This window comes from Scophthalmus maximus, chromosome 5, assembly GCF_022379125.1.
Source record: "Scophthalmus maximus strain ysfricsl-2021 chromosome 5, ASM2237912v1, whole genome shotgun sequence".
NCBI classification, from domain to species: Eukaryota; Metazoa; Chordata; class Actinopteri; order Pleuronectiformes; family Scophthalmidae; genus Scophthalmus; species Scophthalmus maximus.
Genome location: NC_061519.1, coordinates 231006 through 247665, shown reverse-complemented (window position 1 = coordinate 247665; position 16660 = coordinate 231006). Strand labels below are relative to the sequence as shown.

The window sequence follows — 16660 nt, the reverse complement described above, 5'->3', positions numbered from 1 at the left end:
AATAATTGGTTCTGGCATTTCGGAGGGCTTTCTTATATGTAATTAAACTATTTTTCCAGTCTAGGTGAGAATCATCTAGACTATTGGAACGCCACTTCCTTTCTAACCTACGTGACGTCTGTTTTAAAGCGCGTGTCTGTGCATTAAACCATGGAGCTATCCTCCTCTGTTTGACTGTCTTCTTTTTCAGAGGGGCGACAGTGTCAAGTGTGGAACGTAGTGAGGCTGCTGCACTATCAACAACATCATCAATTTGTATGGGAGTAAAGTTTTGATAACGATCCTGCACTGTATCGACACATGGCAGTAGAGTAAATAACGAAGGAACTGTTTCTTTGAATTTACTAACAGAGTTTTCTGATAGACACCTGCTGTAATAGAACTTTTCTCCAAATTCAGTAAAGTTATTAATGGAGAATTCAAATGTAACTAAGTAGTGATCGGACAGAGGGTTTTGAGGAAATACTATAAGATTGTCAATGTCTATGCCATAGGTCAGAACGAGGTCGAGGGTGTGATTAAAACAGTGAGTGGGTTTGTTTACATGTTGAGTAAAACCAATTGAGTCTATGAGCGAATTAAAGGCAGAACTAAGACTGTCGTTGGCAACATCCACATGAACGTTGAAGTCACCCACTATAATAACTTTATCTGTGCTAAGCACCAACTCAGATAAAAAGTCTGAAAATTCAGATAAAAATTCAGAGTAAGGGCCTGGTGGTCGATAAACAACGACTACAATAACTGGTTTTTGACAATTCCAGCTAGGGTGAAGGAGGCTAAGAGTTAGGCTTTCAAATGAGTTAAAACTATGGTTAAGTCGAGCGTTAAGCAATAAGTCTGCTTGGTAGATTGCTGCTACTCCTCCTCCTCGTCCTGTGGTCCGAGGAATATGAGTATTATTATAAGAGGGAGGTGTTGATTCATTTAAACTAACATATTCTTCTGGCTGTAGCCAGGTTTCAGTCATACAGAATAAATCAACGTGCTGATCAGTTATCAGATCATTCACTAACAAAGATTTAGATGGGAGTGACCTAATATTAAATAATCCACATTTTATTGTTCTATTGTTAGGTTCATTTATAGGCTTTGTGTTGATCTTTATGAGATTTGTGTGAATTACACCTCTTTTATTTCCCTTTGGATTAGATAGTTGAAGTGGTCGTGGGGCAGAAACAGTTTCTATGGGGTTTTGTGGGGGTGACTGCTGTAATAGAAGCGCAGAGAAGCGTGTAAGACTGCAACTCTGCTTCCTGGTCCCAACTCTGAAAAGTCACGGGGTTGACCGTCTAGGTAACCGAGTCAGGTTTCTACAAATGAGAGCTGCACCATCCAAAGTTGGATGAATGCCGTCTCTCCGCATCAGACCAGGAATTCTCCAAAAGGTGCGCCCCTTGAGGTCTTAAGTGCCTCAAGGGGCGGTAACCCTCGAACTCCGTTGTGGACACCGGTGGTCAGGGAAGCTGTCCAACTGAAGAAGGAGTTCTTTAGGGATATGTATACCGACGGGCCCGAAGGGCTGCAGCCTCTGCCGTGTCAGAGGCAAAACAGCGGATGTGGGAAAAGTTCGGAGAAGTCATGGAGAAGGACTTTAAGTCGGCACCAAGATGCTTCTGGAAAACCATACGACATCTCAGGAGGGGGAAACGGGGAACCATCCACGCTGTGTACAGTAAGGATGGGACACTGTTGACCTCAACTGAGGAGGTAATCGGGCGGTGGAAGGAGCATTTTGAGGAACTCCTGAATCCGACTAACACGCCCTCTATGGTAGAGGCAGAGCTGGAGGCTGATGGAGGATCATCGTCAATTTCCCTGGCGGAGGTCACTGTGGTAGTCAAACAACTTCACAGTGGCAAAGCCCCAGGGGTTGATGAGATCCGCCCAGAAATGTTGAAAGCTTTGGGTGTGGAGGGGCTGTCTTGGTTGACACGTCTCTGCAACATTGCGTGGAGGTCGGGTACAGTGCCAAACGAGTGGCAGACCGGGGTGGTGGTTCCCCTGTTCAAAAAGGGGGACCAGAGAGTGTGTGCCAATTACAGGGTTATCACACTTCTCAGCCTCCCGGGTAAAGTCTACTCCAAGGAGCTGGAAAGGAGGGTTCAGCCAATAGTCGAACCTCAGATTGAAGAGGAACAATGTGGATTCCGTCCTGGACGTGGAACAACGGACCAGCTCTTTACCCTTGCAAGGATCCTGGAGGGGGCCTGGGAGTATGCCCTTCCAGTCTACATGTGTTTTGTGGATTTGGAGAAGGCGTATGACCGGGTCCCCTGGGAGATACTGTGGGAGGTGCTGAGGGAGTATGGGGTGAGGGGGTCACTTCTTGGGGCCATCCAATCCCTGTATACTCAAAGCAATAGCTGTGTCCGGGTTCTCGGCAGTAAGTCGGATTCGTTCCCGGTGCGGGTTGGTCTCCGCCAGGGGTGCGCTTTGTCACCAATCCTGTTTGTGATATTCATGGACAGGATATCGAGGCGTAGTCGTGGTGGGGTGGGGTTGCAGCTCGGTGGGCTGGGGATCTCATCACTGCTTTTTGCAGATGATGTGGTCCTGATGGCACCATCGGTCTGTGATCTTCAGCACTCACTGGATCAGTTCGCAGCCGAGTGTGGAGCGGTTGGGATGAGAATCAGCACCTCAAAATCTGAGGCCAAGGTTCTCAGCAGGAAACCGGTGGATTGTCTACTCCGGGTAGGGAATGAGCCCTTACCTCAAGTAAAGGAGTTTAAGTACCTCGGGGTCTTGTTTGCGAGTGAGGGGACAATGGAGCGTGAGATTGGCCGGAGAATTGGAGCAGCAGGGGCGGTATTGCACTCGCTTTGCCGCACCGTTGTGACAAAAAGGGAGCTGAGCCGGAAGGCAAAGCTCTCGATCTACCGGTCAATCTTTGTTCCTACCCTCACCATGAAGGATGGGTCGTGACCGAAAAAACGAGATCGCGAGTACAAGCGGCCGAAATGGGTTTCCTTAGAAAGGTGGCTGGTGTCTCCCTTAGAGATAGGGTGAGAAGCTCAGTCATCCGTGAGGAACTCGGAGTAGAGCCGCTGCTCCTTTGCGTAGAAAGGAGCCAGTTGAGGTGGTTCGGGCATCTGGTAAGGATGCCCCCTGGGTGCCTCCCCTGGGAGGTGCTCCAGGCACGTCCAGCTGGGAAGAGACCTCGGGGTAGACCCAGGACTAGGTGGAGAGATTATATCTCCACACTGGCCTGGGAACGCCTCGGGATCCCCCAGTCAGACCTGGTTAATGTGGCCTAGGAAAGGGAAGTTTGGGGCCCCCTACTGAAGCTGCTGCCCCCGCGACCCGACCACGGATAAGCGGTTGAAGATGAGATGAGATGAGACATTTGATTCTTGTATGCAGGTCCACTGTGTACTACTGTGTTTTTATACAGCATTAGTGCATGTTGTACTTTTTGACCTTCTTACAGACCTTTGGCCTCTTTGATCCATGCACACAGAGGTAACACCTTTAAAATATGGACAAAGACAGATTGCTGATTTCACTCAGATGCAATAAAGATTCAAGTCATCTCTACTGGCTGTGAACAGATGTTTTCCTTTTGTTTAGCTCATTTAAACCATTAAAGGTTTCATCTTTGTATGAGATCTATATTCACTGTTTTGAAAGAGGATGTAAAAATGTGTGTACCCAATGAAAAAGGGTTAACACATTTGCAAGAGAAGACTGTTGTTCTAAGAAGCATGTGTCAAAGACCTCTAAAATTATTTGATATTATCTAATTTCTTACATTTTATCCACCACGTGAATTGTGTCTTTCATCCATCTCCAGGTCCGTCACTTTGTGCAAAGTTTGATTCTTTCCTGAGGCCACCACGATAATCATGATGGGCCTCAGAATGGACTTCTATCTGGAATGTATCACAACACCATGTCTTTGAACAGGAATTGAGACTACTGAAGCAGGAGGAAAAAGAGGTTACGTGCAATGTACATGGAAACTGATGAGCAGAACCAACATCCACTCTGTTATTGAAAGATAGATAAAGGGCCTACTAGTGGTTAATAGAGCCCGGCCTGAGGGAGAGCAGCACAAAAACAGCACTAGATCCAAAGAGGCTATGGTAAACCACAACCAGACAGGTTCCAGGGTGAAGATGCCCCTGACAGTCTAGCACACAGCAGCAGGCTGTAAGATGCGAGGTGGGGCGGCGTACACTGACAGGCATAGCCAAGTGGCGGGGATAGCATTAAGGAACATCTGTGCATACTAGTAGAGTCCTGATTGGTAGAGATTACACTTTGTAGATTGGCTGTGTGGGAGAAGAGATCGATTCATCACCAGTATGAACAGAAGGAATGAGTGAAAACACTGACGACAGCTACATTCATATTTGGGCATTTATTCAACAGAGTGTACAAAAGATTTCAACTGAAAATATGATTTAAAAGAAAAAACATGGAGGGTGGAGAGAGCAACAAAAAACTTGACATTCTTACAGTCCCACATGAGACAATAAGGTAACTGTTTTCACAGAAAACATTGAAAATAGCTGATCTACAGAGCAATTCACCATCATTCTTGTCTGACTCATACCGTCGTGTCTGCCCCTACTGGGAGGAGCTGCTCTTTTGGCTGGACCACATCATGTTTGATGCTCACGCACGCACACAGGGAAGAGTAAAGTCTTCCCAGAGATTCACTATTCATTCCCCTCGATATTGCCTGTCTCTCAGAGAGAACAGGGCCAACCCCCACACACCCCCACACTCACACACACACTCACACACACTCACACACACACACACACACACACACACACACACACACACACACACACACACACACACACACACACACACACACACACACACACACACACACACACACACACACACACACACACACACACACACACCTCAAGCTGCTGAGCCAGATCACATGCAGGAAGCTCACACGACAACATACACTGCTGTTGCTTCTACTTCACATTCAATACTTGCTGCTGTAAGAAAAGAAAAAACGACACCCTCCTCAACAGAGTTCATTCATACATTTTTCTGGGGACTGGGTGAAATAAAGCAATTTAAATATCATGTAGTTCTTCTCCAGTCCCTGTTTCAATAAATCATAACTGTGGCTAAATTCTGTTGGCCTTTATCTTCATTAAGTGCTTCATTGGTGTTTGTCACACATTTAAAGAATCATGTAAAAATCAAAAACATTTCTGACTCTTCTGGGCAAACCTGACCAATCAATCAACAGCTGAGACAAACTAAAGGGAAAGAAACATCACATTTAGGTTCACAGGACACCAGCCACTATAAGAGGGAATTCAGTCATGGGGAAAGCTTTCATTTCCGTTTGGTCGATCATGTTCAAAGTGTGGAAAGTGACGGAGCACACAGGCAGCAGGCTGCAGCAGCTCAGACATAGTGGTCAATTGTGGTGGCTTGTTTCAGTCGCAGTTAAAAATGATCACAATAAAAACAGTCCCGTTCGTGATCATCACACAGCCTCAGTGTCTGTTCTCTGTCACTCACACACCACAGCCTCCTGCAGTGGTTTGATCAGAGGGTGGCTCTGTTAGAGGTCAGCAGTTGGCAGAGTTGATCCGATGGCAGCAGTGTCACCTAGTGTCCGTGCTGTGGGTGCTGATTGTGTTGGTTGTTAGCGGGGTGGTTGGGGGGCAGTGGTGGTCCATTCACACCAGGGTGGTAGAAAGCACAGTTGCTCTCATACCTGCAGCTTCCCTTCATCATGAAGTGACGACACACCGGCCTCTTGGACATGTCTGTCAACAGAAGACACAGCAGCGTTAACACCACACAGAAACTGACGGTTCACCATCTCCAGTTCATTCTGGAGAGAGGAGCCGTTATTTAAAAAAGACAAACGAGTCTCAGTGATTGTGATTCATTTAGCGAAATTTGAAAAAACACAAGCAAATGTACTACTTGTCTCATTTGCTTAACACTTGTTATGGAGCTTTCTTCTGAACTGAAGTCATCAACAACATCATTATCATCATCATTATCACAAAGCTCCATAACAAGTGACATATCTGGACCTTGGGTGGAAATATTTTTGTCAAGTGCTGTTTCTCAGTTATAGAATGAAGTCAGCTTAGGTAGCTGTGAGTAAAGAGTATAACATGACTGTTAGAAAAAAATTTCATCGTGTCAACACATAGAGCCAACATTAAATCAAGATAAGAAATGTCAAAACAGACAACCAATACATATATGAATGTGTATATATACGGACGCACGCACGCACACACACAGAATTGTTGTGTTCTTATGGTGATTTAATGTTTGTTTAAAGTGCTATAAATAAAGTTTATTATGTGTACTATTATATATGTATATATAAATGTATTATTAGCTGTCAAGGCCCGTGTATACAGAGGTGATACTGAGGGACAGGGTGTCATACCACAGTCATGTTGATAATGAGGGACAGGAAGAGAATGGAGCAGGAAGCAGGAAAAGATTAATATTATATGCGTTCATAGGGCCCAAATATTTAGTTCTAAGTTCTGTATACCGGTCATGTTGTTGTGTCCTCCTCTGGGCCCTCCTCGTCCTCGGCCCCTGAAGCCTGGCTCTCCTCCTCGGCCCCGGCCTCCCCGGTGAAAGTGACCCCCTCTGTGGGGCCCTCCTCTCATGGAGTCGTCTACCCAGTAGTTGCCATTGTCCCCTCGGCCCTGGCCTGGAGGTGGCCCCATCATGCGCGGGCCTCCGCCAGGATTAAAAGGTGGTCCATGGTTGTGAGGGGGTGGGGGGTGGTTGAAGCGGGGACCACCAGGCGGGTTGTTGGGTGGGTAGCCACCGTTCATGGGCATGGGCATCTGCATGTGCATGTTGTTCATATTGTTCATATTAGTCATGACGGGACCATGACCCAATAAACCCTGGATGACTAGATAGGGAGAAAAACAGGTTTAAAATGAGTAACACAAGAAAGGTTACAGGTGGACATCAGCAGGAGACATCAGAGACTGAGGTTACCTGGTGGAGGTCCGCCCGGGTTCTGGGTCTGGGTCTGCTGCAGGGAACCCAGTAGCTGTTTAATCTTGTCTGAGAAGTCGGGTTGTTTGATCAAGTCTTCAGTAGACTGGTTACCCGAAGCACCCTGATGACGGACAGATGGGATTAGCTGCACATTATGACTGGACATATCTACATCCAACCGCTGAGACATATAAAATAAAGAACAATGAGATTTCATGAAAAATAAAATCTGAGTTAGGAGGAGTTTAAGTTGAAAGAAGTTATCCAGGATCACAGCAGGTGAAAACCAAATACATAAACCTTTTACTGCTGACTTGTGGTCGTTTCTGGTGTGAAAACCAATTAGGGTTGAGATTCACTAATGTCCGCGTCCAAAGAGAACCGGCGAATAGAATCTTCGTGTGAGTGTGACTGAACTGGAGGTGGAGGATGGTCTGATGATACTCTGTGATCAATACAGTAGTTTCATAATGCACCTGTCTGAATAATGCATTAAATTCTAACTAACACTCTGTGTATCCATGATGTCATTGGTTTAAAGATCACCACCGTTAGTCACATGTGAGTGTAACAGAAGAAACTGTTGTTGGGACTCGGCTTTGTTGGTTTGTTAATTAAGTCTGTCAGATCCAGTATCTTCAATCTCATACGGCATTAGAAACCACCACATAATGATCTAACTATACAGTCATATATTCACCATGATGGATGAGAGCAGCTCCTGCACATTGACAGAGGGGGCCACTGGGCTGTTGACAGTGTTAATAGCTTGTGGGCTCCGAGAGCTGTTGCTCAAGTTGACCATGAGGTTGGCCAGGACAGGCGGCAGCTTGGAGCTTTCGTTCTGGGCCATGGCAGAACCCGGCTGTGATGTGGTGTCCATGGGCTCAACATAGCCATCATCCATGGAAGAGTCCTGTGGGGAGAAAGGACTGACAGCTTAGCAGGCAAAGTATTGCATACACATACAGAATGTGTTTAATAAGAGACAGAAATATGAGTTAGATTCTGTTTGTGTGTATATGTATTTTTACTCACCTCATCCAGGGGGATGAGACGGGGAGGCATGGGTTCATATGGCTCTGGGTCTGGTTCATGAGGACAGTCAGGCACACTAGTGATACGAAAGGATAGGAAATCATGAACACACAGAGCAGGTCCTCATCCTGACTTCTGTGGTTAAAATTATTGGAATCTACTAAAGAATAGGCATGTGCCGGTATGAGATTTTGATGGTATGATAACCTTGGGCAAAAATACCACGGTTTCACGGTTTCACAATATCGTGCAACTCTAAACTGTGCTATTGTAAAATCTCTGGGTAAAGAAAATATTGCTAATTTTTTGCCATTGACCAAAATGTATTTTATTTCTAAATAACATATAGAACATTTGGAACATTAGTAAAAGTTTTATGTTAACATATAGAACATAATTGAATTATTTTCTTGAAAAAAAACAACACTTCTAGATGAAATTAAAATAAATGCAGTCTCTTAAGTGTTGTTGATGGTGATGTTTGATGGCTCTGTGCTGCTCGTGTTGGAGACAGTTGTTCCTCTAAACATTACGCGACCTGGAGGATTCCACTGCACTTTTGGTTTCCTATTGTTGATATCTGTAAACACTGGTGGAGGTGAGCGTGGTTCTGGCTCTCAGCTGGAGGACAGAGACAAGACGCAGAGCAGAGCGGCTCAGGGCAACAGTGCTAAGCGCATCATTAGCACATCTGCGGTGAGTCGGCTAATCAAGCTCTCCGGAGCAGCCGGTGTCCAGAGTCCAGACCAGACAGTAGTCGGGAAGCACCGTGTCGCTCCGACGCACCGAGACTTCTTCTTTAAACTTAGTGCACTGCAGCATTTATGTATTCACGGTTTGACGGGAAATTTTGGTGGTTTGGGAACCCTGTTGATACCACGGTTTACCTTGAAACTGGTAACCAGCCCATGCCTACTAAAGATACACCAGGTTTTGCCCAGTGTCCTACCTCTCTTTGCTGAGGAAGATCTCCTGCAGAATGCCCATCTCACGATCTCTCTGGGTGAGTTTCTCTGTGCTGTTTGCCCCGGGGACGACCAGGCTGCCGGTAAGCACCAAGGGCCGTGGGGCCGTCCAGGGAACCCTCTCTTCCATGGTGTCGTGGGAGAGGCGACGTGACATCTCAAATGTCTGCCTGTCCATCATCAGCTCTCGTTTGGCAGCCTCACCAAAGTCCTTGATCTTGTTGACGTTGACTGTGAATTAAGTGAAATAATAACATAATAAATGAAAATTATTCAGATGGTTATGAACTACCTGGTGTCTCAGATGAATAAAAAGCCAACTAAGACGAGTTGCCTTACCTCTTTCTGTCTCATCCAGATCAAAGTAGAAGTAGTGTTTGAGCTGCTCCTCCTCAGCCCAGTGAACCGTCTTCTTCTTCTTGCCCTTCTTGGTCAAGCTTTCTTCCTCTGCACACGGTTCTGCCAGAGCATTAGGTTTCTCACCTACACATGACCATGGACAATTTAACAGAAATATGTAAGGAGTTAGAGAACAACCCATTCCCAATTAAACTAGAAAACACATGCATGTCGTAATGTATAGTCAAATGATCAGGAAGTAGATCTTACTGTTGTCGGAGGCCTCAGGGTCCTCAGAGGGAACAGGGGTCCTAGGCTGCTCTGACTCCTGGTTCTCTTCAGTGGGATTGGTGGAAGCAGCTGCTTCTGGAGATGATGGTTTAGCAGTAGATGAAGAATATGCAGGTTTGCTGTCAAATGGACTTGCCTGAAAACAGAAAAGGAACACATGCATTTGATGAGTCAAAAGATTGACAGCTAACACGTCCAAATTCTTAAAAAGTCTAGACATAATCTGCATTAATGTGTGCAGAATTGCATGCGGACATTCTCTGGAGTTTGCCTTTCACACATGACAAACACGGGAGGTAGTCCGAGAATCTCCAGAGCGTTTTGTGGTGCCTGGTTCGAGAAGCAGGAGGCTGCACTAGTTTGTTTTTTACAGTCATCAACACACCACTGTGAATCCTCCGGAGTTTCTCCTTCTGTATTCTCACATGGGCTCAATCGGACATTCATCCAGAGACTATACTAGGGGGCTGGAAGGAGAAACATGAGTTTTCTCACATGCTAGCCCCTCCGGAGAAGTTGTTGCCGTAGCTGGGTTTTTTATTTTTGTTTTTTAGGTTTAATAGCATTGTGAAAGAGTGCAGCAAAATTTCAGGCACACCACCAACAAAGACTCAAGCAATCCTGACTGACCCTTGCCGTCCCTTGTTCTGTATGTTGAAGCTGTGGTTTTAATTTAGTGAGACCCTGCAGATTTTAGTTATTGATTTTAAAGCATTTATGTGATTATATGTCTTTTATATTGTAGTTATTGTCCATCTCTAGTGTTCAGCAGAGGTTTGCGGGGATACTGCTGTCTGTACTACAAATATCCCCACAGGGATAATAAAGGTTTCCTTGATCCTTGATGAGCTGAATTCTCATTTGTTTACAACAGCTATTTACACCAATAGAAGTGGCACATAATGCTTTATTAAAGTTCAACACAATTAGATCTGTGGGAAAACTCCAATGATGAAAATCCTGCTGAGGACATTTTGGATTGACAATTGCGGTAATAAATACTGATACTAGATCAAAATGGATCAGTCAATACCTTGTTAGATGTTGGGGACACAGCCTTGGTATTTACTGGAACATTAGCACTGGGTTTCTTCTTCTTGATCTTGATCCCAGGCACTGGGGCAGAGTTCAGAGCATCTAGAAACCCAGTGGCCTCCATCGCTGCAACGAGAAGACAGAAAGAGGTGAGCACCACAGCTGCTGCATCAATTACACCTCTCTGAAATAGCATTGAAATGAGATGAGTTAGAACTCACGTTGTGCTGGAATGATCTTGACTTTGATCTCTTTGGCAGAGTTAGAGGGGGCATTTAGAGGTTTATATTTTTTCTCCAGAGGTGGAGCATCTGATGGACCAGAGCTGTTGAGGGAAATGAGAAAAAAAAGGAAATATGAGTAATATCATAAGCCACCTGAGGGCAGCAATGAGCATGCTGCGTGAGTTCACCACCCGAGAGTAATGGTTATTACCTAGGCCTTTTTAAGACTGGAGGCTTGATGTTGTACTTGTCACCCAGCTGTGGGGCAGCGGGTGCCTTCTTAACTGGGGCTGGGTTGGGTGTGTCCATCTCCAGTCCTACACAAAACCACACTGATTACTTCATAGGGAACTTGACATTCAGGGCCAGCTACTCTGTGCATCACATTAGGTTTACCTATGGAGCGGATCTTTGTGTGGCTGGGTGCGTGGGCTTTAGGTTTCTCCTTCTTCTTGTCCTCATCTCCACTCTTTTCTTTCACGTCCCGCACCAGCAACTTGCTCTCCTCTTTCCTCTTTTTCTTATCTAGCAGATAAATACAGAGTGAGTTATAAACGGCTGCCAGGGGAGGCCACTGTAAAACAGATACACATTTTAAAAGAAAATTAACGGGTCTGTACCAGCAGGAGAGTTGCCACTGCTCGAGACACTCTGGGACCGGATTGTAGCCATCCAGCCATCTACAAGCACAGACGCCAACTTCCTGAGTTCTAAAATCAAAGACAAAAATATTAGTGGGATACACAGTGTGGTCTGTCAAAGAGGTTTTATTTCTGGTGTACAAGTGAACCTACCTTCAGTCTCTGCGCTCTTTGTCAGCTGCTTCACCAGCTTGGCTGTGTTGTTCTGGGAGAATATGAAAGCAGGTTGAATTGATAGAATTGCCTGTGTAATATTGGAGAGGTATTTTCTGGTGGTTACACTGAGAGAGTACCTGTTTAAGGTGGTCCACTTTCAGAGGTAGCTTCTGCAGTGTGAGCAGAATGAGCTGCAGCAGAGGAGTGTTGGTGTTGGTTTTGGAGTAGGTGAGCCAGGAGTTGAGCAGCCTGTAGCCACCGACTCTGATAAACCTGGACGAAGGAGGAAACAATTGATTTATAATGAAGGAGGCCTGCAATGAAGGGCCGAGGAATTTAGATGGTCACTGATTACACTTGCAGATCAACAAAGACATTAAAACATGGTAATATTTACTCAGATTATCAGAACTGGCTATTGTGTTGATTCTCTTAAATAATAAGGCTGGTGCTACTCTATATTTTCCTTACTGTCAACAAATCCTATGTGCTCCGAACTAATAATTGTGTTCCTCAATACTTTGACTTAAGGGTATTACTGCACATTTTCTTTAGTGAGCACTACTGGCAGCATCGGTGGAGTGACTCACTTATATGTTTTAAAACTCTGTGGCAGGGAGGAATAAGACATATACGAGTTTGGGCAAACACACAATACCTGTTAGTAGGAGTAATTCATTGTTGGTTTGGGTACTTAAATAGAATTCAATTTAAAGAGACTTACAGAATACAGTAAATTTCAGGTTATCAATTGAGAATACTGATTGATACCCAGACACAATGATCAAAACAACAGTTGCCTTCCACAATACAGTGAGGTTATATCACCCTGATGTTTCATTTACACTGTATGGGAGCTAAAAATAACTAATAATGAAATGAAACATGAAAAATGTCTTCAAATAAAAAAATGTTAAACCTGGTGAACTACAGTCTAAAGATACATGTATTTATAAATATGGTTTGGGCCTAGTCCCACTTAGGTAATTTATGAATTTAAATTAGCAGATCAGGATTTAAGTGAGATTAGCAAGATTTTTTGTTTGTTAGCCTTGCAATATACAGTAAACGAACTTGAATTAAAGCCTACCTGTTAAGAACATCATGAGATTTCGTCTGCAACAGGATGTTCAGGTACATACATCTACTGACCATCTTGGTAGAAGCTTTCATCAGGCTGCATTGAACAAAGCAGAGGTGTAGATATGAGTCATGAGTGAACAGTTAAAATAAAGGTGTAACATTTAAGGCACACAGATGTCATGTAATTTCAGTTCCTCACCTAAACACCTTTGGGACTCCTTCCAAGCTACGGAGTTCCCCATCCTTCCCCAGCAGAGACTCAACACCCTTTAGAATCTCCCTGGGGTCCACTGGTCCGCCTGCCATACCTGAAACACACACACACACACATCATTAATTAATACCCAAGCTGACTAGACATAGGTGCAATGCAATTTCTGATATGCACAACATTTTTGCTCCTTATATTATATATATATCCTAAAATTAAACTGCTGTTAATTGCGGACTTTTTGCCTGCCAAATAGAAAATGCATCCGAAATCCACCAAGTTTCTTCTTCCACAAAAAAGAAAAAGAATCCCAAGGCATAACAGCGAGTTCACATCAAATGCACAAAAATCTTAACTGCATTAGGCCAACGAGGACACAGCAGTGTCAGGGTCACCACACTATCAAGCTTCATCCAGATTCCACTTGGAACATCTCACTTTAGAAAGTTGAACGACTGCACTTGTCGGTTTGTAACAAGTTAATTCCATCAACATTTAACTCCCAGGAACTGACACAAAAAACTCAAATAAGGATATCAACAGCTGGACAACAAGGTCTCATAGGACTCACTGAGGCGTTGAGCAACAGCCTTAATCCATCATGCTGCCAAACACCCCTAATTTCAAAGTAATGATTCAGGTCATGTTTGTGGATTATCTCATCAGTGCCAGTGTCTCATCTCCAGGTACAGTCTGATATGTTCACTTGTGAATGAGGTAAGATGTTTTATTCCAGTTCAGGCTATAATTAAAGAGGCAGCATCAATGCAGACAATAAAACTGTGTTTATAAAACTGTTCGCAATGTTACTCAATCACTATGAGTTGACTTCTTTTATTAACATTATTTTTGAATTGTAACTATTTCCCTAATCATGTCCAAAAAGGAAAACATTGGATAGAATCTCTGGGTGTTAACCTTTATAATTAATATTAATTTTTTAACTATTCCCTAACTAATAGTACTAATTATATATAGATATAATCGAACAATAATTATAAAACTATGCACATTTACATGCATTTATTATATCTATATATATTAAATACAAAACAAAAGGAAAGGTCAAAGATTTGTAGGAAAAAGGTTTTGCAAGTTACTAAACATTATCAACTTTTTAATAGCACACATCTATCACAATCATTGACATCTATGCAAAAAAGCAACTCAAATAAGGGATGGAGATAGAAAAACCAATACCTTGGAAAAACAAATATATATAGATATCCACTAATTAATATGGAATCTGATGAATAGGGGAATAGTCCAAATTCACACATGATTGGTAACAATTAAACCGGTACTGTTAGTTTGCCAAATACTGATCAATGTCCTTTCAAGTGTAGATATCGGATATACTGCAGTATCTCTATACTGAACTACAGTGGCGTTAATGACATCACTATCAGTTCTGGCAGTCACAGGCTTCAAGTCAGGATGCTTACTGCCACCTACAGGTTAGTCTGCTTCCAAACTATTTCCATATAGTCCCATTTGAAATGAATATCACTGTTGAACTACTACACATTCATATGACTGATTCAAAACAAAAACAACAAACATTAAGTCAACTAGCCTTAATGAATGTCTGACATGGCTGAACCATGTAAGCATGCACTCTTTTCCATGATTCTGCATTTTATAATTACACTGTTTTTTGTGTAAGTTCATCAATTCGTGTACAGAATGTGCAATACTGGTGGAAATCAATCCACTGTAAATGTCATAATGTGAGGAATCAGTTAAGTCTTACCCGGGTTACTGTTGTAGTAGAAGTTTTATATAGTCTCAGACCTCCACAACTCTGCAAATAACCCAATTCCTGTAAATTTCACAATTCTGGCATGATATCAGTTGTAAAGACGGCCCTAGTTCCTGGTTTAGTGGGGGAAAAAAGATTGATGGTGCACAGTCACACTGTGGTCTAGTTACATATCACTGGTAAAACATGGCAAAACAATCTAACTGAACTTGATGACCATGCCTCACTCAAAACAAAAAATTCTTATGACAATTGCTCAGCACAACACTTGACTGCAAAATAGTAAGTAGGTAATCAAGAAGACACAGATCTAACCCAGTGACGCTTCGGTTACATAAGGGCACTTCAGAGAGCCTATAGAAGGCCTGCGCAAAACCTGACATCTGTCATAGCTGAGCACAGGCTCGACAAAGGGGAGGGCGGTGAGTGCTGACTGCTCATCAGATCCGCCACCCCCTCCCCCATTAACCGCTTCGACGACGACACGCCAACACAATAAAACAATGTCTTTCCTAGCAAACATCATGCTGGTTGATAGAAAAAAAGGCGACAAGCGCCACTTGTGGCAGTCGGACAATCAGTCTATACTTGTTCTGCATTTCAGTTATGTAACAGCCAAACAAAACACAAAGTCCCGAGTGTTGCTTCGAAGAGAACAAGCCCCCGTAACTATCCAAGAACGAAAAGAAAACCACAACATGTCCACCACCTTTGCCAATCCCGACCGACTGTGCTTCGAAAGACCACTCCGCTTTAGTCTTCCTGCAATCTTTATCCACAGATTGACGGGTACATGGTGCGGACTTTCGGGAAGTTCCTGTGCTATAATTTTCAACATTTCAACACAGTGCTTCATTGTGTATATCCACCATCTTCAAAACTAATGCAATCTTTATGTGTAGATTGCGGTGAGTGTACGTTCCGTGGAGCAGCTCCTATAAAACCAATCTGGCAGGCAAAAAGTCCGACTTCATAATCTGGAATTTGCTTTCTATGCCTACGGCAATCTTTATGAGTAGATTGCTTATGATTAGTTTTGCGAATATATTAGCTATATTTAGTTCTATTGGTTAAACTTCGCCCATTTCGTCTCACACACAAAGAAACGGAGCTTTGTCTCCGTTCACTTTCCTGTGTGAGCTCATACTACACATACATCGTCCATTTTAGAAATCGTTTCACAAGAAACAAGCTAACTCACGGTGTATGCTAGCAAGCTACCACTAGCTAGCCTATTATCTACGACTTTTCATTTGGATTACGATTGAATTTAACTTCAAAATCAACTTACTATTGTTACTATAGATCCCCAGCGTCTCGGGTATATTATGATGTGCTTTTCAGGCACTTATATATCTTAATTCATTAATTTAATGACGTCAAACTTCATGGTTTTAATATCAAATGTAAGACTTCGTATGGGTGGGGCTGTGATACGTAAAAGCTAGCCTTTCCTTCGGGAACGAACTGGAGGCAAAAATAGTAATCAAATGTCCATTACTTGAAGAAAAAAACATGAATTTTGTTGAGTGGTTCAAAGTCCTCGACGGCTCAGTCTTCGGCAAACGAATTCATACCTGCAAACACACAAATACAACACATATTTAATTTCGACTCCGACAAATTCCGTCGTCCTTTGTCGGTATTAAAATATTTTGTTGGCTTCTGAACAGATTCATTAAGAATTTCGCATTAAAGAAGGACAACATGTTGAAAACAAGCCTCGATGTCTTTCAGACCTGACTTACCTCTGACCAAATCCAGGAATGAGCTTTGAAGGAGGGACTTTGGCTTTATAGTACGTGACGTTTTTTACGTCACGGACAGCGTTTTTTTCGGTCGTCACTGAAGCAAAATGGCGGACATACGACCTTTTAGTGCACAGTGAAGGACATAATGGCGTTTTCACCGTTGGAGACAAACATTCCTAATTA

The 16660-nt window shown here is 43.4% G+C and overlaps 1 protein-coding gene across 3 annotated transcripts; it reads right to left on the bottom strand.

Moving 5' to 3' along the window:
* Nucleotides 1-4347: 4347 nt before the first annotated feature.
* ppp1r10 (protein phosphatase 1, regulatory subunit 10) lies at nucleotides 4348-16492 on the bottom strand. Of its 3 annotated transcripts, XM_035633125.2 has the most exons (19): nucleotides 16475-16492; nucleotides 16018-16303; nucleotides 12953-13061; nucleotides 12761-12847; nucleotides 11808-11943; nucleotides 11668-11719; nucleotides 11494-11583; nucleotides 11270-11398; nucleotides 11085-11190; nucleotides 10871-10974; nucleotides 10648-10775; nucleotides 9594-9750; nucleotides 9324-9467; nucleotides 8969-9215; nucleotides 8020-8095; nucleotides 7682-7897; nucleotides 6979-7102; nucleotides 6515-6889; nucleotides 4348-5759 (listed from the first exon to the last, which is right to left on the bottom strand). In XM_035633125.2, exons 3-19 carry the CDS (start codon nucleotides 13057-13059, stop codon nucleotides 5599-5601), a joined length of 2439 nt encoding a protein of 812 aa, XP_035489018.2. In that variant the 5' UTR covers nucleotides 13060-13061; nucleotides 16018-16303; nucleotides 16475-16492; the 3' UTR covers nucleotides 4348-5598. The 3 variants fall into 3 exon arrangements, with proteins under 3 accessions (XP_035489018.2, XP_035489019.2, XP_035489016.2); XM_035633126.2 differs by lacking the exon at nucleotides 16475-16492 and having other exon boundaries at nucleotides 16181-16433; XM_035633123.2 differs by lacking the exon at nucleotides 16475-16492 and having other exon boundaries at nucleotides 16228-16433.
* Nucleotides 16493-16660: the final 168 nt, after the last annotated feature.